Source organism: Equus przewalskii, chromosome 6 (genome assembly GCF_037783145.1).
Source record: "Equus przewalskii isolate Varuska chromosome 6, EquPr2, whole genome shotgun sequence".
NCBI lineage: Eukaryota > Metazoa > Chordata > Mammalia > Perissodactyla > Equidae > Equus > Equus przewalskii.
Genome location: NC_091836.1, coordinates 38,206,517 through 38,230,925, shown reverse-complemented (window position 1 = coordinate 38,230,925; position 24,409 = coordinate 38,206,517). Strand labels below are relative to the sequence as shown.

Sequence of the window (24,409 nt, the reverse complement as noted above, 5' to 3'; positions counted from 1 at the left end):
CCAACCCCGGCCATGAAAACATCCCTCACTATTGATTGCTCTCTAGATCTACAACCCAGCTGTCAACCCTGTAGCCTCATCCTGGAAATCCCCTTCCTCACTCCTTCATGAGTTAGATCTTTTCTTTTCTGGATCTCTTGCTGTCATCTTCCTTGTTTTTACTCTGTGTTTGTAGTATATATCTTCAGTATCTTTCTGAGAAAAGGAAGCTTTTCTTTGATATGAAAATGTTCTTATTCTAGTCTTGCATTTGATTGATAGTTGGCTATAAAATTTTAGTCTTTAAATAATTTTTCCCACAATTTTGATGGTATTACATGATTGTCATCTAAGCAAAAATACTGCAGCAAAGTCTAGTACTAGTCTTCCACTTTTTTATATGACCTGTTTTGTTTTGTTTATATGCTTTTAAATTTAGAAGATACCCAGTGGTCACTTTTCACATTGACTCATTTTGGAATGGGTTCTTTTTCATTCTTTACTCTGGGCATTCAATGGGCCTTTTCCATCTGGAAACTTCTGAGAAATTTTCTTGTATTATATTCTTGGCAGCTCTCATTGCAACTTAAACCCCATCCCTTTTCTCTCTTGTCTTTATATAATGTTGTAACTCTTGAACTAACTCTTGCTTTCTCACCTTTTCTTTGTCAGTTTCCACATATGAATTTCCTCCAATCCATCAATTGATTTAAAAAAAATTTATTTCCAAGCACTAACTAACCAGCTGCCTGTGCACCTGCCTGTCTGCCTGCCGCCATCCTTCCTTCCTTCCCTCCGCTAGTCCTCCCTCCCTCTGTTTTTCGTTTCTGTGGATGTTCCTACCTTATAGTATCCTATTCTTGTTTCATGGATATAATCTCTTCTCTCTATGAGAATATTATTGGTAATTATAGGTTTTGTTTTGTTTTAAATTGTTCTGTGCTCATCACAGTATTTGTTTCTTCTTCATTTGGCAGCTCACTAATATCAAGACTTTGCAAAGTGTTCAACTGAGGTTTTATAGAAGCAAGAAACAAAAATTCTATTGTAAAAAAATCATATTTGATAAATGTTGATAGCATTTAACTTAATTATGAATTAAAATAACCTTACATAAACAGTTACAGAAACACTTGAAATTGGCTTTAAGTAAGCTTATAATTCAAATGATGTTAGTCAAAGTGTTCAGGGATACCACACAGAAACCTATTGGCCAAAAAATTTATTGTGCCTTGGACACCAGTCAGTACATTTTGCAGAGAATTTGAGAGTATCCGTTAATCTGTGGGTGAATTAAAAGAACATCAGTAAGAAGAGACTCTATCATATAGAGAGAGTATATGTGTGTGTATGTGTATATATATACACATATATATCATATAGAGAGAGAGATGTGTGTGTGTATATATATCATATAGAGTATATATGTGTGTATGTGTATATATATATACACATATATATCATATAGAGAGAGTATATGTGTGTATGTGTATATATATACACATATATATCATATAGAGAGAGATATGTGTGTGTATATATATCATATAGAGAGAGTATATATGTGTGTATGTGTATATATTTATACACATATATATCATATAGAGAGAGTATATGTGTGTGTGTATATATATATACACATATATATCATATAGAGAGAGTATATATGTGTGTATGTGTATATGTATATACACATATATATCATATAGAGAGAGTATGTGTGTGTGTATACATATACACATATATATCATAGAGAGAGTGTATATGTGTGTATGTGTATATATATACACATATAATATAGAGAGAGTATATATGTGTGTATATGATTATGTATACATATATGTGGACATACACTATATTCTCATACAGTGAGGTACATCTCCTGTATGTTTTATATTTTACAAAAATAAATCTCCTACCATATGTTTTATTTATATCTCTTATATTAATCCCTTGCTGTGTAGTATATTCATATCCGCTACTATATGTAATATCTATATGTTATAGACATTATAATGTAGGAACTTTGGAGCCAAACTGTCTGTATTAACTGTGTGACCTTGTGACCTTAAGCAAGTTCCTTTGCCTCTCTGGACTCAGTTTCATTGTTTGTAAAATAGAGATAATAATGCTTTTCTCACAGAGGAAGATGGGCACGGATGTTAACTCAGGGCCAATGTTCCTCAGCAAAAAAGAGGAGGATTGGTGGCAGATGTTAGCTCAGGGCTAATCTTCCTCAAAAAAAATAAATAAAATAATGCTTTTCTCGTAAGATTGTTATGAGTATTAAAGCAAAGCATTTAGAACAAGGCCTATTAAAAAATGCCATTTCTATGAGTTAATTACCATTATTATCATTGTTATTATCTGTTAAGTATATCCATGTATTAATGCTACTCTATTATGTGTTTTATCTATATACACACACAAACATAAGTGTGTGTGTGTATATATATATATACACTCACGCACATATATGTCTCCTACCATATTGATATGTAGCTTTTCTATTATGTTTATCTACTATACTATAATTATATTTCCCCTACCATAGTATATATTCTCCCTTATTACATAGATATAGATATTTGGCAATAATATATAGATATTTCCCCTCCTAATTACATATATAGCTTCCTTGTTGTCTATCTATTTAATCTTCCCTGTTGAACATTATATACCTTCCCTGCTATATGTTATATATTGTACATATATGCTACTATATGTTTTTTAATATACTAAATTGCGTATTTTATATACAGCCTCTCTAAAACACAAGCAATTGAGGTAATGAATTCTGCCTTGTCACTTTATTCTCAGAATAGAATCTTGCACATAGTAAATGTTCAGTGATACATATTGCATACACATTTTATATATTTTGTACACTATATATAGAGGACATACTGATGTGTATAAGTACATATAACACTTATGTATATCCTTTTATTACTCCATCTCCTAATTATATTACCTACCATGTATGCCCACGTTTTACATATATTGTTTACTATATACATATCTCCTGCTCTCTATTATATACAATTCCTTGTCATGTATCTTCTGCTATAGAATGAATTTTCGTATTCTAGCTACTTCTGTATAATTTGTGTGAATTTATATATATTTTTACTTTATATACCTCTTTTGATCCAGACTTTTAAAGCTTTTAACATTTATATTTCCTAATTCCTTAAATGTTCTTTAAAAACAAGATTTTTAATAGTGTTCTCTTGTGTGGATGGGCCATATGTTATTTAACCTTTTCCCGTATTTGCCTATTTAATCTATTTATGTGGTAGAGGTTTTTTTCCGATTTTGAACATTACTATGAGGACTATTTACATGAATCTTTTGGGGAAATCTAGATTATTTTTTAGGATAAAGACCTGACAGTGGAATTCTTGGAAATCAAAAGATACTAACATTTTCTTCCCAATATACAGCAATTTCCAAATTGTATTCCATGAAGGTTTATGTAATTTGCACTCTGCTGAATATGAAAATGCTCATTTCATGGCACTCTGACTAAAATTCTCCATTAGCTTTTAACAACGTCTTTACAATTAGATATGTGAATAAAATGGTATCTTTGGTTTTTTTAATCTGCTTTCCTTGTAATACATTTTTGAAATACTTTAATCTTTCCCTTCTTTCGTCTGCCACCCCCAAATAATAAAATTTTGCGTTGTTTTCTAAACACATTTCTCAAGCTTCCCACCTCCACGTTGTCTCCAGGCCAGCCCGACTTCCCTCTATCTGTGGACCTTTCCTCACTGAACTGTGTGGGGGGGAGAGAGAGTCACCATTTTCACGGTCTAGCAGCTCACTGAGCAGAGACTTTGGAGCCCAGCCGCCCTCGACTTGAACCACAGCACTGCTCGCCTGTGTGACGTGGGCACACCTTGGCTTTCTCCTCCATGCGGTGGGGAGTGGTGATGCTGCTCGTTAGGACCTTTGCGAGAATTAGATGCGATTCCCTATAAAAGCATCTGGGACAATGCCGCTAGCTGGTGTCTTCCTTCGCTTCTCAAATTCATGTTAGGCTCATCTGAATCTTTGAAGCTTCTATGTTGACCACAATTTAACATTCATTAGTTTCAAATAATAGTCTTGAACTACTGTCTCCCGTTCATCCTCTTTAATGGTGTTAAGCCCTTATACACTTAGATAGGGACGCGTGAGAGATGTGGTAGCTGATAGGTAATGCCTCTGTGTGTTTATCTGATTTAACTTACATTTAAGTTGATCATGCTTTATTTCCAAAAATACTCTGCTCTGTTGTTATTAAATAACAACACGTATATAAATAAATGTATATAAATAAAATTGTTTCAATAAAGTAAACTTAGAATGTATAAGATAAGCCAATATATTAGGATTTGGCATAGGCTTTCTATTCCAAAAGCACAATGTTTGCTCAAATATTCTCTTCGTGGTGCCTGCTGGAATTTTTCTTTTAATTCTTTTTAGGCTTGTGAAACATTGTTGTTTGCTTGTATAGAAGAAAAGCTTAAATCCTTTCCTGCAAATAGGATAGCATAACTTCACAATACCATTTGTCTGGAAACTAGCTTCTGTGAAGGATTCACTTCACTGGTGTCCTTGAAACTAGATGTCTGACAGCAAGGGGCAAATATTCCTAAAGATTTTTTAAAAACTAAGGCTGTTTACTCAGAGCCAGTCCTGTCAGAAACTTTCATTTCTTATTGCATCTGCCTTAGACTTTTTTTCTTAGTATTCTGTAGATAAAATTCTGTATATAGAATTCATAATGTTCTTCTGACAGTTCTGTAGTAATAATAATACTCAAACCTAATAGCTCGCAAAAAAATTTGCTGAGGTTTTATGGCTGCTTTTCCCATTTTGCCATTGAAAACTTACAAATAAGTGGAGCTTTTATGCTCTCTACTGCTACATAATGTTTCTTTTTGTTGTACTTCATTTTCCAGAACACTGGAGTTCCTAATGAGACACTTGTCTCTTCTAGCTGACTATTGTTCCATCACAAATATGCATGCAAAAAACCTAGCAATTGTTTGGGCTCCAAACCTGCTGAGGTAAGTTGCATTTGACTTATGACTTTAAGTAGAGCCAATCAAATAAAAGTCTAATTCATCAGTGCTCCTAAGACAATTTTTTTTTTTTTTTTTTTTTTGCTGAGGAAGATTCACCCTGAGCTAACATCTATTGCCAATCTTCTTCTTTTTTCTGAGGAAGATTCACCCTGAGCTAACATCTGTTGCCAATCCTCCTCTTTTTGTATGTGAGCCAACACCATAGCTTGGCTACTGACGAGTGTTGTAGGTCTGCACCTGGGAACCAAACCCTGGCCGCTGAGGCAGAGCACACCAAACTTAACCACTAGGCTGCTGGGGCTGGCCCCTCTAAGGACAATTTTTAAAAGTAAAACTGATCTGTTGTTTTTATGAGCATCTCCCTAAAACAGGTAATTGGGGCCTTGCCAGGGCACTGTAAAAGTCTGATTCCTTCCTCGGGTTTGTCTGTGATTTACACATAAAAAAAGAAAATAGTGCCCTTTAAGACTGCTATCCTTGGAACTCTCTGATGGTGATGTTATTTACCTACAGATCAAAACAGATAGAGTCTGCCTGCTTCAGTGGGACAGCAGCTTTCATGGAAGTGCGAATTCAGTCCGTGGTTGTTGAATTCATCCTCAACCACGTCGACGTCCTCTTCAGTGGGAAGATCAGCGCTGCCATTCAGGAAGGGGCAGGTATGGCTCAGACGGACTTTGTGTACTACTGGGAACATGCATCTAAACCTCTAAAGGAAGGGAAAACTGCATCCCTTATCTCACTTTAATGAACCTGTCTTTGGTAGAAGGCAGCTAATTTATGTCTGTTTCCCAAAATGCACAATTCCTTCCAAAACTAAAAATATCTGAGTAATACCAGGCCTTGCCTGGAATATTTTAAGAATGTGAAATAGTTAAATTACTTAGGGAATTTTAAAAATATGTACAATATGTCCCTATTAAGAACCTAATATATCACCTTCTATACCTCACTTAGGATAAAGCCCTATTATTTTTGCCGTTTAAGAAACTTAATGAAGAAAATTTAAAACAACACAGATAGGTACATAGATGGATAGACAGATAAACAGATTGATATCTACACACTCATACCTATTTATATTTTTTCCCCATGCTAAAACATTTGACTCTCTTTGTTGCTTTTCTTTCTGTCCAAAGCTTGTCTATCAAGACCCAAGTCCCTGCTGGTTTCCTCTCCATCCACCAAGCTGCTGACGTTGGAGGAAGCCCAGGCACGGACACAGGCGCAGGTCAATTCTCCAGTTGTGACTGAAAATAAATATATCGAAGTAGGAGAAGGACCTGCCGCACTTCAGGGGAGATTTCACACCATAATTGAGTTCCCACTTGAAAGGTAGAATTCATTAAATCCTCCTTAAAAATACGATTTTCATGGCTATGTGTTCTTTTCTTTTATTATTACTTTTACTTCGTATTTCAGTATAACTATATTGATTCTGGGCCAGTCCCAGGAAAACCTGTTCGTTTGACTGTGGATGATACCTCATAGGGAATGATACAAACGATTCTTGAAGAGCATTACAACATCGTGTCATTTTAAAGAAGAATAAAGGCAATTGTACAGGGAAAATTGTTAGAAAAAAATGATACACTTCCACTATATAGGGTGCAATTCTCTCTCTGAGATGTTTAGAAGTTTGTTTAGAAATAAACTGTGTTGGAATGGCTTATTCAGAAAGTAATGAGTGGATAGTAATGTGTTTGACGTTAGTTCCACATTAAGTCTGAAACAGACCTGTGCCTCTCCCTGTGTGGTCTCCCAGCAGCACCAGCAGCACCTGGAAGTTACTAGAAATGCTCATTCTCAGCCCCCCCCCCCCCCCAGCCCCACTGAACCAGAAACTCTGGAAGTGTGGTCCAGCAGTCAATCTTTTATCAAACCTTCCAGGTGATTCTGATGTGTGCTAAAGTTTGAGAACCACTGCAATTCATTCTCTCAATGTCCTTTCCAGCTTTGAAACTCTCTGTTTCTCTAAAGAAATAATAATAACATGGTTTTTGCATCTTCTTTACTAAGTTATAGTAGGAAGACTAATATGTGTAAGTTAATTTTGATTTCTCTGTTATTCCTCGGGCTGTTACACGTGACTGTCAAGATTTCAATTCCCTGGATTGGGTGGTAGTAATAACACTTGAGAATTTATTTTTTCCATATTTTAGTATATCTCTCCAACTTCCCATGGCTAAAAATGTCCTTATAAAGTTAGAATGCTCTTTTACTTTGTCATTGTGAGTTTGTTTTCAGCTTTTTTGAATTCATGTTTTAGCTCCGTAGTTTTCTCAAAAATTTCTTTATAGAATAGTTATCAAGAGAGTACATACTGGGGTGCAGATAGACCTGAGTTCCAACCTGACTTCATCGTTTACTAGTTTCATAACATTAAGGAAATTACCTAAACTTCTTAGTGTTGTAATTTCCTCAGCTGTAAAGTGAAAATAATAGTGCCTACTTCCCACGGGTATATATGATTTACGAGATACTATAAGGCAGCGCACTGCGTGATATTCAATATATCTTAGTTATTATTCTTAATGCTTCTCTTCCTTTTTGGCGTAATTCTCTTTACTCACACCTAAAATCATTTTCTTTAACTCTGTTTTATTTTTGGAGTTTTAATATTTTCTATTCCTTAAATATGTCTTGTTCTCACTTATTTCACAGATTGTGAGGTTATATCTAAACAAAAATCTATATAAAAATTGTCTTTGTGAAACTAGTTACTAATATTAAAATACATACATTTAGCTTCCCTTTCGTGCTTTAGCTGCACAGTTTGGCTGCATTGTGTATAGTGTGTTATATGGAAGGTGGATGAATATGGAGCAGCACAAGAAAAATTCCTCCCCAAACTGAAAATATCTGAGGAATACCAGGCCTTGCTTGGAATCTTTAAGAAAGGAAAGTAGTTAAATTACTTAAGGAATTAAAAAAACAAAAAATATATGTATATATATGTCACTGTTAGCAATCTTGTATATCACCTTCTATTCCTCATTTAATATAAAGCCCTATTATTTTTGCCATTTAAAAAAGTTAATGAAGAAAATTTATTATTTATTTCAGCTGTACCTCTCCAGGCTGTTCTTTCCATCATTTGTTCATTTCCTTTAAGCAAAGATAGCCCCTTGGATACCTTAACACAGATTTTTCTCTCTCATAGGAGGAGGCCTCAAAATAAAATGAAAAAATCTCCTGTGGGCAGCTGGCGTTCCTTCTTCAACTTGGGGAAATCATCATCTGTTTCTAAACGAAAGCTGCAGCGTAATGAGAGTGAGCCCTCAGAGATGAAAGCCATGGCTCTGAAAGGTGAGCGCCCTCTCGCCTCCCGTGTGTTCTGCGGCTGGAGAGCCGTCTGCACGGCAGGTTCCCACTTCTCATCCTGTCCTGGTGGCGCTCTGCTTACTCTGGACACACACTCAATACATTCCGATAATCTGCTTCAATATAATCCGCCCACAGTTGTGTTGCTACGTGTGGATTGTCTTCTTTTACCAGGTCTTTATCTCCAAATATGTAAGTTATATATAAATATGTAGAAGTGCCCGATTTCTTATAGTGTGAGTGTGGTTAAAAATTCATAACATTTTGTAACATAGTGCATATATTGTTGGTAATAAAAAATAACTATGTGATGTTAAATTTGTTAATCTATATTTTTACAGGTTTAAAAAAAATGACAAAACCATGTTTCCACATGCCTTTCAAGTTTATAACTCTTATAACCAAAGAAGCTATCTTTTTATTAGATGACTCATTGATGAGTATTTTATTGGATCAAATAAATCTATTACTATTGTTGAAAATTCTACTCTTTTAAAAATAGTTTAAAACCTGTGTTCTGCTGATATTAACAGTTTCTGAATCTAGGAAAGATAGTAGTTCTCTCTTCTCAGAACATGTGTGAAATATAATATTCAGTTCATTTAACTGATCATTCATTCAGTTTGCAATCATGTGCTAAGCCTATGCTAGATATTTTGATAGCAGCCTCTGCAGATAGAAAATTAAGATGCTACCCTGCCTTCAGAGTCTTACTTGGGAAATTATATGTGTAAGGAAATAAATTTCATGCAAATGATAGTTACTGCAATAGAGGTTTGTGTAAGGTATTTTTGGTAGGAATTGTCAGTTCATGTGGGGAGAGGGGCTGGTGGTCAGAAAATAAAACCTTTGTCCTGGGCTTTGAAGGATAAGTAGAGATTCACCTGATCAGCCAGGGACTGAGAAAGGTATTTCAGGAATTGGAGCAAAGTGTGTCCCCGTGTGTGAAACAGGAACTCTGAGGAATTTGGCTGGGTAGTGTATACAAAAAGAGAGGCAGATCACAGGGGCCTCGTCTGCTTGCAGAGGGTTTTGGTTTTGTCCTGCATTCCTTGGGGGGTTATTGAATGGTTTCAGTATGTAACGTAATCAGGTTTGGGTTTACGAAAGATGACTTTGGCAGCAGCATGGGGAATATATGGGAAGAGAAAAAGACTGGAGGCTGGACAGTAAATTAGGAGGCAGTTATAGTTGTACAGGCAAGAAACAATGAGTGTCTGGCATAAGCAGTGGCAGTGGGAGTCGGAAATAGATTTGAGAGATATTTAGGAAGCAGAATCTGCAGGGCTGGGTAACCAAATGATTGTGAAGGATGAGAAAAAAAGAGGGGAAAAGATAATTTTCAGGTTTTGATTAAATGATAAGGGAGATGATAGTGCCATTATCCCTGTAGGGAGTAGCAGGTGGGAAGAAAAATAGTGTATTTATATTGGACATAACGAGTTGGACATGCCCAAGAAGTGATTAGTGGTATGGATCTGGAATTCAATAAAGGTGTGGAATATATCTAGAAATACAAATTTGAAAATCATCTGCAAAAAGGATGGGTGAAAACCCTAGAGATAGATTTTATGGCCCAGGGAGAGCCCATTGATTGAGACGCAGGTTGGGGGCTGAATCCTAGAGAAAAGCAGTGTTTAAAAAACTGGAAAAGACAGAGTTGTAGTGAACGGAGAATGAGAAGAAATGGCTAGAAAGCTAGGCAAAGAACAAGAGGTAAGTGCTGTCACCAGAAATAATGGAGGAGGGGTTTGAAAGAAAGTGTCAGGGGTGTGGCATGCTGCCAGGAGGTGAAAGAGGATGACGATATTTGTCAAATAACATCCAACATATTTAATTAAAGTACCTGGATTAGTTTCCTAGGGCTGCTGTAACAAATTGCCAAAAATTAGATGGCTTAAAACAAAATAAATTTATTTCCTCGCAGTTCTGGAGGCTAAAAGTCTGAAATCAAGGAGTAAGCAGGGCCATGTTCCCTCTAAAGGATCCAGGGAGCAATCCTTCCTTGTCTCTTCCAGCTTCTGGTAGCACCTGGCGTTCCTTGGCTCGTGGTGGCATCACTCCCGTCTCTGCCTCCATCTTCAGATGGCCTTCTCCTCTGTCTCTCTATGTCCTCTCTTCTTAAAAGGACAGCAGTCACTGGATTTAGGGCTCACATTAAATCCAGTGTGGTATTATTTGGAGGTATCATACTGGTCTTTAGGAAATATAAAAGGAAGAAGTTTTTAAATTCATCTCTGTTCTCAAGAAAAGAGATTTTTCACGTAAGAAACCATGTGAGAACAATACAACACATTATATAATATGATTCTAAATTGAATATGATTGTCAAAGTGTACAGCTAATCACTCTTGGAAGTTTAAATACGTGTAGAGAAAAACACTGTTCCCTTCCGCTGTGTATGTAATAGTGAATAAGTGTCACGCTCTCTGGTTTTGCTTCTTCAGGTGGCAGGGCAGAAGGAACCCTCCGTTCAGCTAAGAGTGAGGAGTCTCTTAGTTCCCTCCATGCAGTCGATGGTAAGACTAAAAGCATCAGCTGTTTTGTTCTATAAGATATTGCATAAAAGAACACAACAATTGAGTATATTTTATAAAAATATACTTAATAAATAGACTATAGACTGTCATTTCCTAAGAATACTAGTATCTATTTAGTATTATCCATTGATGTTTTAATATCAGTCTTTGATTTCTTCCCTTTTGACATGATTGCTATTCAATTTACTAAAAATAGTGAAATGTTTTACGTTAACCATTTATATTTGTTAGTGCCCAGTGTAAAGTGGTATTAGTATTTCTGTAGATATCACAATGAGAGCACAATGTTACAAAGTATAAAATTAAGCAGTTTTGATATTCAGACGGATAGTCTTTTGTCTTGCAAATAGCTTAACCTACCGTTCAGTTTCATAGATCAGATTGATAACAGGTGGTCCTCGTTATCTGAGGATAATTGTACCAAGAGAAGGCAACTTAAAGAGAATCTGCTTAAAATGGGGACCAAAGTTTTATGGTAAATAGTGCAAAAATGTTTGATTGCAACTTGAAAAACAAAACTAAAAAATTTGAAATTTGAAAATGTTTATTTTAGCTTCTATTTAACAAAAGTCAAGTTATAGTTGCAACTATGTACTAATTTTTAAAGTGAACAAAGGATTACTTCAATGTTGACTTGAAAGGAGATAGAACTTTTTTGACAAAACCACGTATTAGCAAATAGGACATCCTTCACTTCATGTTGGGCTTCTGCAGCAGGATTGTAAAAACGCTCTTTTTACAAAAAGTAATCAAGAGCTACATTGATTTCCCACAGGCTTTTCTTAATCCATTGATATTCAGTCATGCTCTTTTGAAGTATCTTGGAGTGTCATCATCCTGGTCAACGTATTAACTCTTCTAACTGCCAGATCCTCATTGATGAAAGGCTCGACTTGTGATTCAATAAATCCTCACAGATCACTTTAGTTGGATGTCCAGCATCTTATGAGTTTTCCGAGATTTTCCGTTTCACTGCAGTTAAGAGAATCGTTCACAAAAACAGTGCAGTGGGCTGGGTAGATGCTAGTGCTAAGCAGAAAATAATATTTGAGTAGGCATTAATATTATAATTGGTCAATAATTACTGTATGTATTTATGTTAGGACAATTTCTGCCTCTTTCTAGTACATTTTCATTATGGCAATTCTGATAATTTTAATAGAATGCTGAGATAGAGGACTTCTTTTACCAATTGGATGTTTAGCAATATCATAAAATTACTTAATGCTTCACCACTCTTGAGGACTCTTCCTGAGAAACGTAAAGCCTATTCTTATTAAAGAAAAAAAAAGAAATTATTTTTGTTTAAGTATCTGAGAGGAATTCTTTACTAAATATAAGTACATACTTTATGGGATTGTAGACATTTTTTAATTGAGAAGTTCAATTTTTTAGAAATTTGGGTGTTATGAAGATTTTTTTCCCCAGCAACAACAAAAACCTTTTGCTGTTATATCTCCAAATTACTATTTAACGTGATTAATTCTACCTCAAAAGTCATGTGTGAGGTCAGTGGTAAAAGAAGATAAAAAGAAATGAAAAACTTGCCTAAAGTCACAACAAGAGTCAGTGTTGGACTAGTAATAGAATCTAAGAGTTCCGAGTCCTTTTTCCTATTGAACCAGCAGATGCTGCATAGTCCCTCTGATTATATCAAGTGTATGTGTTATTTAGCATTTGGTTTGGGAGTTCCATCTATGTACCCCAAGAGACAATTACCAGAAAGAAAATGAGAAGGAACATTTTCTTACCCTGTGTAGCACATCATTATTGCTGTACTGAGTAAGTGACTTATTATGGTATTTGTGCATCCTGTGACATTCACACTTTGATATTGTTATCCATTTTACCAGGTGATTCCAAGCTGTTCCGACCCAGAAGACCCAGATCTAGCAGTGATGCACTGAGTGCCTCTTTTAATGGAGAAATGCTGGGCAACCGCTGTAATTCCTATGATAATCTGCCCCATGACAATGAAAGTGAGGAGGAAGTAGGGCTGCTTCATATTCCAGCTCTTCTGTCTCCTCATTCAGCTGAGGATGTTGATTTAAGCCCACCAGACATTGGAGTAGCCAGCCTGGATTTTGATCCAATGTCATTTCAATGCAGTCCTCCTAAGGCCGAATCAGAGTGTCTGGAGAGCGGTGCTTTCTTTTTAGATTCATTAGGAGACTCCAAGGATAAACCAAGTACCAATAAAAAAGATACAGAAGCAGGTGGTAGCCAGTCTCAGACTCCAGGGAGCACTGCAAGTTCTGAACCTGTCTCTCCTCTTCAGGAGAAACTGAGTCCATTCTTTACCCTGGACTTGAGCCCCACTGAAGAAAAATCATCTAAGCCATCCTCATTCACTGAAAAGGTCGTCTATGCTTTCTCTCCAAAGATTGGACGAAAATTAAGCAAATCACCTTCTATGAACATATCTGAGCCAATTTCAGTCACCCTTCCCACTCGGGTGTCAGAAGTCATTGGTGTCGTCTCAAATACAGCAGCTCAGAATGCATCTTCTCCAACCTGGAACAAAAGTGTTGAAGAAAGTGATGTCATAAATAGATCCCCCACCCAGCTAGTAAAGATGAAAACAAATGAGAGAGAGGCCCAAGAAGGATGTGAGTCGGAAGTCCAGCCCCTGGACCAGGTGGCTGCTGCAGAAGTAGAATCGCCAGGGAAGGAGGAGCAGTCTGTCTCAAGCAGTCAGAGTAAGGCTGTACCTTCTGGACAGACTCTGGCAGGTACCATTTGTTTTCCTCCGTTCTTTCTTTAAGCTAAGAGGGCTCTTCAATCCTGTGTGCCATCTGTGCCTTTTAAGAGAGAAATTTCCTCCACAGCTAGCCTTTAATCAAAGAGAATATTTTGCTGGGTGGTGCTGATGGCTCAAAGCTCTAAATTAAATTCAGTCAAACAAAAATCCCCTAAAGGGAGTGGTCCTGCTTCAGACCTTCTTAAAGTCCCTTATCTCTTTGGACAGTCAGAATTCGTGGATAATTTCTGCACAACTTCGTAGATCTTGATTCTCTTTTCTCTTCTAATAAAATACCTATATAATAGCCTTACAAGTTAACCAGCCAGCCTACGCCATCAAGTGTAAAACTATTCCTCATAACAATCTGCAAGCGCTTGAAGCTTGTTTTCTAAGCAATCTTTTCTGAGCCAGATGAGGGACCTGCTTTTCCCCCTCATCTCTGTAGCAATTCAGGAGGAGATTGCAATCTTTAAACACTCTTTGTTTTAGTTTTCCTTCTGAACCAGCTGTGTTTTCTGCAGCATTTGCATGTGGGATAGAAGATCATGGATTGCCATTTTGAAATATGGAAGGCCTTATTTTATAGTGATCAAATGGGGAGTGTTTGGCTTTCCATATAGGATAACACAAGCTACCTTTTCACTCTCCTTTTTTTTCCCAATTTCCCCCCAGGAGCAGTTACCCATGACCCCCCTCAGGATTCTGTTCCTGTCAGTTCAGTCACTCTTATCCCACCACCACCGCCTCCGAAAAATGTTGCCCGCCTGTTGGCGCTAGCGTTAGCTGAGTCTGCACAGCAAGCCTCAACTCAGTCCTTGAAGAGACCAGGGACTTCCCAGGCCGCTTATACAAATTATGGAGATGTGGCAGTGGCTGCACCTGAAGATAAACTGCCTCACTGCCACTCTAGTGTTACTCTAGATAAAGCCTATGTCCAAACTGAGAGGCCGGCAGAGCAGCTCTGCCTCCAGAACATTGCATCTGTGAACTGTGACCAGCCTATACCAGATCCAGCAGCTCTTGGCGGTCACACCCATTCCAATGCAACTGCAACTGGGGAGCAGCTCCAGCAGGCAGACTTTCCAGGGAATCAGCCCCATCGAACCTGTTTATCTGGGGACCCAGAAAAGGCCAGAATCACTTCAGTTCCCTTAGCAGACTCTAAGTCTGATGATCACGTAAGTTTCCCTGAAGACCAGTCTGCGAAGAACAGTATGCCAGCTGTCTCCTTTGTGGATCAGGAGCGGTCTCAACTTCATTTCTACGGTGGAAATCAGCCTCCTTCTTATCTTGGTACAAGTGTGGATAAGCCCCATCACCCTTCAGAACTTGCAGACAAATCTCCCACACCCTCTAATTTCCCTAGGGACAAAATCTGCCCTCCTTCTGGGTCCCCTGAAGAGAATACCAGCACAGCCACCATGGCTTATACCACAGCTGCTCCAGCAACAGCTGAAGTAAGCACCAGGGAAGCCAACTGGGATGTGATTGAACAACCCACCGCAGCTGATTTTGTGGCCGCCACCCTGCAGCGCACTCACAGAACTAATCGTCCCCTCCCGGCGCCTCCTTCCCAGAGATCAGCAGAGCAGCTACCAGTCGTGGGGCAGGTACAAGCAGCAACCAATGTAGGATTAAATAATTCCCACAAGGTAAGAAGGGGAGGAAGTCAGGGAGATGAAATATACTTTTTCCAAAGGTATGTCACTTTTCAGCAGGGTGTGTTGTTATATTGAGTCAGATGTGACATTTATTTTTAAATCCCGTGGCAGGTTTCAATGAAACGCTTCCCATTTGAGGCTGGCATCTGCCTTTACCTTGATGCTGGTTTTTCTCTGAGAAAGGAGCAGGCACTCAATGGCTAGAGTTTAACTATACCTGCTGCCTTTTCTTTGTAAAGCCTTCTAGGTAGTTTCTTCATAGTCATACTAAGAGATCCTGATCAAACGAGTCAGACTGGGCTTTAGGTGTCAGGGTTGCAGATTTGTTTGGGCTGTTTTCCAACTCCATCACTGACTCATTGTGACTTTGGGCAAGTCATTTAGCCACCCTCTGCCAGTTATTCACATGCACACAATAAAAGTGCTTTCTTCTCAAGACATTTGTAAGACTTTCTGTCTTGCAGACTTTTCAGAGTTGTGAGAGATTGTGGTGTCTTAGGACTTTTTGTTATTTTCTCAACATTAATCTGCAGATTGTTCTATGGTCAAACACCTGTTTTGAAGAAAAACTTGTATGCAGAATGCTAAGGTTTTTCCTAATTTTCTCATATTTTAAAAAAGTGCCCCAGGTGTTTTGTGGTCACCTTGAACTCAAAGGACTTCACTATCTAGTCGTTAGTGGAGGATGCTATTCTCGAGGGCAGCACGTTTGCGGTATCGCTGTGAAGATCATGTTTGGCCTCTGCTGCCACAGACCGGGGTGGAGTAGAAGGTAGGGGAGGGATAGCAACTGAGTGCCTTCAGTGCCACCTTAAACAAGTCACTTTATCACCCTTCCCTAGATTTGAGCCTTAAAACTTCTCACTGTGTAGAGCTGTGAGTCACTTCCAAAATCTCTCCAGATAGAATCACTTCTTTTTGTTTAACAAAATGTTCTCGGTGTTGAGACTGAGCTGGACAGATAGACTGGGTGTATATTTTTAAGTCTGTGACTTGACTAAACCTCTGTTTGATCTGTACATTAAGGTACTGTCATAGGGAACGTCATCTTACATTTAAAGCCTATCATAAATTAGAACAGTTCTCCAAAGATGGTGATGGCTGTTACACCACATAGCAACGTAGGCCATTTACTGGCAGTGGGGATAGGTGGCCAGTATGTCCACGTGGCTTGGGAAATTTCAAGCTGCTACCCAAGTAGCCTCAACTTGTGACTTACAAATTTAATAGTGTTTGCACAGAGGGAAGCATAAAAAACAAACTCATAATATTATCATCTTTCAATAGATTCAAGGAGTAGTTCCAGCTCCAGAGAGGCCACCTGAACCCAGAGCCATGGATGACCCTGCACCTGTCCTTGTCATTGACAACAGCGCAGCTGCTCAGTGTCCCATCTCTACTCCCGCTCTCCAACCAGGCCTTCCTGAAAAGGTGCGGGACGGTGCCAGGGCCCCACCGCTGCACCTGCGTGCTGAGCCTGTCCCTGTGCACTCCTCCTGTGGCTATACTGCACCGGTTCCTCCCACCAGGACAATGGAGAGTAAAATTGCTGCTGCCATACACTCCAGCAGTGTAGATGCTACCAGCAGCTCCAGCTATCATCCCTTTGTCACTGCTTCCTTAGCCTCCGTGGATGATATTTTGCCTTTACCACTTCCTGTCCCACAACCTAAGCATGCTTCTCAGAAAACTGCTTATGCCACCTTTGCTAGGCCTGATGTCATTGCTGAGCCCTTTGGTCCAGAAAACTGTTTGCACTTCGGTATGACTCCAAACTGCCAGTATCGTCCCCAGAGTGTACCTCCACATCACAATAAATTGGAACAGCACCAAGTGTATGGTTCCAGATCAGAGCCACCAGCGTCCATGGGTCCTCGTTATAACACGTACGTGGCCCCGGGAAGAAATGCATCTGGACACCACTCCAAGCCATGCAGCCGGGTTGAGTATGTATCTTCTTTGAGCTCCTCTATTAGGAGTAGTTGTTACCCTGAAGATATTCCACCGTACCCTACCATCCGGAGGGTACAGTCTCTCCATGCCCCTCCGTCTTCTATGATTCGCTCTGTTCCCATTTCACGGACAGAAGTTCCCCCAGATGATGAACCAGCCTACTGCCCAAGACCTCTGTACCAATATAAGCCATATCAGTCCTCCCAGGCCCGCTCAGATTATCATGTAACACAGCTGCAGCCTTACTTTGAGAATGGTCGGGTCCACTACCGGTATAGCCCATATTCCAGCTCTTCTAGTTCCTATTACAGTCCAGATGGAGCCCTGTGTGATGTGGATGCCTATAGCACAGTACAGTTGAGGCCCCTTCACCGCCTACCCAATCGCGATTTTGCTTTCTACAATCCTAGGCTACAAGGGAAGAACTTATACGGTTATGCTGGTTTGCCTCCACGTCCCCGGGCCAACGTGACTGGCTATTTCTCTGGTAATGACTACAATAATGTAGTCAACGTGGCTCCAACCGCTGATGTAAAGCACACATACACCTCATGGGATCTTGAGGACATGGAAAAATACCGTATGCAATCCATCCGGAGAGAGAGCCGCGCTCGGCAGAAGGTGAAAGGGCCTGTTATGTCCCAGTATGATAACATGACTCCAGCTGTTCAAGATGACTTGGGTGGGATCTATGTCATCCATCTACGTAGTAAATCAGATCCTGGGAAAACTGGACTTCTCTCAGTGGCAGAGGGAAAGGAGGGGCGACACCCAGTCAAGGCCATCAGTCCTGAAGGAGATGACCGCTTCTATAGGAAGCATCCAGAGCCAGAGTTCGATAGAGCCCACCACCATGGAGGATATGGCAATGGACAGTCGGAGAAACCATCCCTCCCTCAGAAGCAGAGTAGCCTCAGGAACAGGAAACTTCATGACATGGGTTGTAGTCTCCCTGAGCACAGGGCACATCAGGAAGTAAGCCATAGGCAATTATGTGAATCAAAAAATGGGCCACCTTACCCCCAGGGAGCTGGCCAGTTAGATTATGGGCCCAAAGGGATTCCAGACACTTCTGAGCCAGTCAGCTACCATAACTCTGGAGGGAAATACATTACTTCAGGGCAGGAGTCTTTAAGACTGAACCACAAAGAGGTGAGGCTCTCCAAAGAGTTGGAGAGGCCCCGGGCTAGGCAGCCTCCTGCCCCGGAGAAACACTCCAGAGACTGCTACAAGGAGGAGGAACACCTCACTCAGTCAATAGCCCCACCCCCTAAACCTGAGAGGAGTCACAGCCTGAAACTCCATCATACCCAGAACGTGGAGAGGGACCCCAGCGTGTTGTACCAATACCAAACCCATGGCAAGCGCCAGAGCAGTGTGACTGCTGTGTCCCAGTATGATAACCTGGAGGGCTACCACTCCCCGCCCCAGCACCAGCGCGGAGGCTTTGGAGGAGGAGCGATGGGGACATACATGCCCTCTGGCTTTCCCCACCCACAAAACAGGACATATGCTACAGCTTTGGGTCAGGGGGCCTTCCTGCCCGCAGAGTTGTCCTTGCAGCATCCTGAAACACAGATCCACGCAGAATGAGCCCTGGGAGCAATAGAGTTGAAGCAGCCTCTGCTGGACAGTGGACTGTTCTATTTTTTTCAGTAACCAAAAAGATTTAAAAAAGAAAAAAAGCTACAAAACCCCTGGCCACATTAAAAAAAATAATCAGAAAAGTAAATCACCATCTTTTTCCCCTTCCCTGCTTCATTACCACCTCTTCCATCTATAGACTATGTCGTTTTTGTCTTTAAAAGAGATCTGAATGGTTGTCAAGCACTATGTTGAAAACTCGGTAAAGAAATTTGTCACAGACCATACTTGCCATATAGGGCTAATTTGTCAGAGCCTGAGGACTGCCTTTAACTGAATTTGAGTTTAATTTTGTGCTTAGTGTCTGCCGTCTAGTTCAGAGCAGGGCACTCTGTCTCCTGGAGGGCCTCTGCGTTTCCTGTCAGTTCCTACTTTTCAGTAGCCATGCAGCTTGCCCAGATTGACACTGTTTTTCTCGCTTCATTCTCCCTGTCTTATAAGGGTCCCTGACCCTTCAGAAGAGTCTATCAGACATTTAGCAAATTATAACTAAAAAATACAGGAATGAGGACTTTAAGCATTTAATCAAGAGTCGTCATAAAATGTCAGACCACTGAGACCCAGCCTGAACCATGCTCTTCATATTCTTATTTTTCACAGTTGTTCCTCACAGTTCAGTGAACAGGCTCATGTTAGTGCAGAAGAAATTTTTAAAAGTTAGAATTAAAGAAACTTCTTAGGTGGAAGTCAGTGAACTTCATTAGCACCAGAAAACTATATCAATGCTTCTAGTGTGTTGCCTGCCTTCAGTTATTTTTTTTTCTCAATAATATTGGGTAAATTGTAATCTAGTAAAACACTTCGCACCATTTGTTCTCCTAAAGCAAATTTTTTTTTCATTAAAAAAAACCAGCATGGTTTGATGGATAAACATGATTTATCATGATTACAAATCTACATGTTAATTTCTGTTTCTAAACCAGAGTACAGGTTTCCTGAGAATTGTTAAAGTACATGTGTATTATCTGTTAGTAAACAGAAAGTTCCTACAGTTGCCGATCTGAGCAGTCCCCACGTCTGTCCTGAGGAGTTAGCGTGCTGTTTGTTCACTGTGTCTGTGTGCAGTCACAGTCTCACGGTAACCGCCATCTGCACCAGCATATCAGGGATAGCTCTTACACCTGTGTAGACATGTTAAACATGTTCACTACCCAAGACTTTCTTTTGAAAGTTGCATTTCTGATTAGAGTAGGAACAGACATCTCTCTAGCCCAACTCCATTCCATTTTCTCAACCACCCACCACCTCTACACCAGACTTGCAAGGCAGTCCTATATTTACAAAACAGTGTAGATTGTCATTTCATTCCATATTCTTAATAATATTTGATTTTTATACATTCACATGTTTTAAATGCTCAGTTTGTAGAACATATGAGAATTTCATTCCATTTACTGGATGGTTGCTGCTCTTGGCTTTTTAAAACTTGGAATTTTATTTAGAGCGAAGGAAGAAATCTTTTAAGAGGCTAAATTCATGCTGCTATAATTGCTGTGAAATTGTATAAAGAATAGGATTCGTGCCAGTCCTTTTTTTTTATTTAAAAAAAAAGTATGATTGCATTTTAAGGGTTTATATTTAGAAAAAGAAATAAAATTTTAAAAACAACACATTTATTTACATGTGGAAATGCTCTATAAGGTTTTCTTTTGTTCTCCCAGAATTGATCAGAGAGATTCAATAAAGATCATGGTAGAAATCTTGAAATACTGGTATGTGCAAAGGTCTGTGGAAATTTAGGCCTCTATGTTAAAAGTGCAGACCAACTGGTATATAGTCACAATGTTAAGGAACCTGATAGGATGCTTCTGTTTAGCACACGAACACATCGGGTGCTTTATACAGGAGTTTGATCTTTGGTGAATATACAGCACTAATTTTTTTTTGCTTTAACCATCTTTTTGTCAAGTAGGCAAGCCATTGCCCCTTTGAGATAACACAGCCTTGTAAGTTCTCACCAGCAGCATGGAGACTAGAAAGAGGAGCTGGTGTGACAAAGAGATACAGATGGCTTTAGTGACTGAGAGCCCAGAAGGATGTGGCTGAAGAAGTCCTGTCCAATTGTAATATTTGAGGATTTGTCGTCACACACATTGTTTAATCCTGAAACTAAAGTCTATTTTATAAATACTAAGATTAATTCCTTAAAGCAATTACTTTATTAATGTCTTAGGAATATCAGGTAAATATTTTGAATACAGAGTAATGACTCAAATTACTGGTATAAGTGTGAAACACAAACTTTAGGTAAAATCTAGAGTAGTTTTATTTCATGTATGTGGATACAGCCTTAACTTTGGACTCAGTCATTTGAAGGACTTTGCCTGTATCTTTCCCTTTATAATATTGTAGGGTAGAAATTGGATGGCAAGTCACTGTGAGCCAGGTTACCTCAGCATCATTCACTTTGTGTGTGACTTCACAAATAGAGGAATTAAATGTTACTACTTTCAAATTTTTACATGGAGCATTATGATCAAGGAAATGGAGCTGCCTTATACATTAAACCCGTAATTTAATTCTATTGGTATTTTCATAGCCATGTCTCCAGATTTTATCTTTTTGGCAAAATTCTGATGCCGCTGTTTGGTTTGATTGAAATAAATAATCCCTGGATGTCTGGCCAGAGACTTAGCTAACAGCCCCAGAGGTGCCATTTTCTTATGAGTAAATTTCATCTGAGCCTTACTCCCAACTGTATTCAATTTCTTTTTAAACATGCAAGTCCCTGGGGTGATCCCAAGGATAGGGCCTGCACGTTTTTATAATGACAAAACATTTTTAAAAGGTTAGGATCAGGTTGAAGAATTTGAGGAAAAATTCTGTAAAGAAGAGGGACCATTAATGTGAGTGGGTAACCACATTTGCAGCAGCAATAGATGCATACAATGTAAATTTGAAATTTGCCCCTTTAGCTAAAAAAGGAGCCTGCAAAGTCCATATTTCTCTTCGCAGACCTGTCAATCACCCATTCGGTATGTTGGCGAAGTATTGCCTGAGCAGTCTATGTAAGGAAACGATAATGAAAGTAAAAGTATGTCAGAAAGTGACTTCAGTGGTTAGAGGCATGTGATTTTCAGTACTGTGTGTTAAGGAAATGTCAGGAATGGTATATTTTAACTGTATGCAAGGTAATGTCAGTGTGCACAGAGGATCTTTTCTCCTTTTCTAATTAGTACTGTTAGTGTTCAAAGAATAAAAATGGTTGTTTTACAGTTTAGATTCTAAGGTAGCAAAATCTGACTTTTCAACCATGATCTGCATGAGAGAAGCATCCTAGGAAGTCTTAGATCATACTTTTGAGTTCTTTAATTTATATAGTTTTTTTATGTTTTAATATTTTTGTGAACTGGTGTAAATTGTTAATGCATATAAGCTTGTGTATTTCTGTAAATAGTTTTGTCATTTATTTCTTGACCCATATGTAAATATTTAGAGTCTCATTTCTTCAAAACTTATTTGAAGCTGAGTTGTGGGTTTGGGGTTTTGTTTGTTTCTTTGATTGTTTTGGTTGGGGTGGGGGGAGAAGGGATTTTGTACTCCAGCAATCCAGATGGAGATCTCGTGTGGTTTAAAGCAAATGTCCCACTGAAAGCAATTCAAATATCAACACAGTTATTTCAGGTTAAACAGACTTCTTTGTGTATGTGTTTCCTTTTTAACCTAATATCAATTATAAGAAAATAGATGGGTAATTGGGGATCTTCAGATCAACAGGTTAGTGTTGGTATGACATAGGTTATTATGCCAAATGGAATGCTATTTGAGAGAAGGGGCATAATGTCTCCTGGTTGTATCTCTTTGCTGCACTATGCCACCGGGCCAAACTTTCCCCAGGTCCAGCGTCTCCAGAACTGCAGAGGCCTCTTACTCTGTACTGGAGAGTCTCTGCAGACTTGCTGCACCTGAGGCTGCCCTCAGGAACCCATGCACTGCTGCCACCTGGTTCCCAAGTTTGCAGTTCCCAGGAAACTGAATTGGCTTATCGCAGAATTCTCCAGAAGGAGATTCTGAAAGACAACCATATTTCTAACGATTCCACAAGGCATCTTGGACGTCTTGTTTACCTTTCAGTGTGAAATGACCAGAAAAGAATCATGTCCTACACTCAGTCATCTGTGGCAAGCTGGTTTGTGACAAACCCAGATAAAGAATTTCAATGAGACAAGTGCTGTAGGTAACCCAGCTGCCTGACAGGGGATCCACAGCGTATTCCTGTGCCAAAGTGCTTCTCACAAGAAATATTTCCATATCAACCAGGATTTTTTGAAGAAAAAAAAATTCATATTGTTGTTGAAACCCTAGCTTTCCTATTGGGAGTCATATATTACAAATCATTCTTCGTTCTAAAATATTAGGGCCTTTTCCTTTTTGCCAGTAATAGGGAAAGTGGCCTGTCAGATGACGTTGGTGAGCCAGCATCTTTTGTATACCCACATACCACACTCCAGACTGTAAGGAAAGATAGAAAATCTGCTTCCAATAAACACCCCCAGACTTCAACATGGTTCCCGTGGAAACTGCTCAGGTAGGATTAAAGAGAAGACATAGGACATTTCCACCGTCTGCTACTTAATTTTCTGGAACTCTCATTTCCATACCAACTATTTCATCACCAAATTTTCTTCACCACTGATGAAAATATACTACCTACCTCTTAAAATGTGTATTTATTTGTCATTCAGGAATTGGGGACAAACACATGGGTGGTGGTTGAGATTTTAGTCATTAATGGTTCTGTGGGGAAAGTCATATTGACTCCCATTATAGTGGAACCTGGGGCATCTGCAGCCAGCTGAGAGGAGACAGTTGTTTGGCCATATTTCTCACCTGAGAGTGTACCTCTTAAAAAAAATTGTGAGGTTTAATTTTTATTTTAAGTATTTTAACTAAAATATTTACAGAATATATTTCAAACCACGAACTATAAACCTTCCTCTTCCTCTAAATAACCATTCAAAATAAATAAGCTTGTCAAAATGGCGAATAAAGGAAGTCCTGAACCGAGGCCCTGAAAGACTGGAACCGCGTGCCATCTATTTTCCGTTACTCAGAGCCTCCTGTTGTTCTCTCCGAACAAAGCACTTGGATAGCCACGTTTCAGAAGGTGAGATATTAGTGTACAAAAAGCTTAGAAGGGAGAATGGAATAGAGACTATGAGTTCTCCCTGCCCTCGACATATGGTGTTTCTCATACTCAGTACGCTTAGACACATGGCTTTGTCCATGTTAATAACCGAAAGTATTTCTCCCCACAGGAGAATGCTAAATGTCTTCTACAGACATAAATCTAGAAGACATTTAGCATCCACAGTTAACTCTAGTGGGAAGAAAGAAAAGAGTGCCATGTACGCATACAGTTTCAGCTGTCATTGAGTCATTCAGTTAGTGTTCATATTTTAAAATGGGCAAGAAGTCCTTAAACTTTAGAATCCATATAAAGCACCTGGAGATCCAGTTAAACATAAGATTCCTGGAACAACCACC

General features: G+C 39.1%; 1 protein-coding gene across 9 annotated transcripts in view; it reads left to right on the top strand.

The window, feature by feature from the left end:
- The window catches only part of ARHGAP32 (Rho GTPase activating protein 32), a 318,750-nt gene extending 296,194 nt beyond the window's left edge, over positions 1-22,556 (top strand). For all 9 annotated transcript variants that reach the window (XM_070623424.1, XM_070623422.1, XM_070623423.1 and 6 more), the window contains 8 exons: positions 4,932-5,039; positions 5,571-5,716; positions 6,197-6,392; positions 8,221-8,366; positions 10,829-10,900; positions 12,775-13,653; positions 14,337-15,316; positions 16,613-22,556. In XM_070623424.1, coding sequence (XP_070479525.1) covers positions 4,932-5,039; positions 5,571-5,716; positions 6,197-6,392; positions 8,221-8,366; positions 10,829-10,900; positions 12,775-13,653; positions 14,337-15,316; positions 16,613-18,871 — 4,786 coding nt within the window. In that variant the 3' untranslated portion in view covers positions 18,872-22,556. The remainder of the gene's footprint in view (positions 1-4,931; positions 5,040-5,570; positions 5,717-6,196; positions 6,393-8,220; positions 8,367-10,828; positions 10,901-12,774; positions 13,654-14,336; positions 15,317-16,612) is intronic.
- Positions 22,557-24,409: the final 1,853 nt, after the last annotated feature.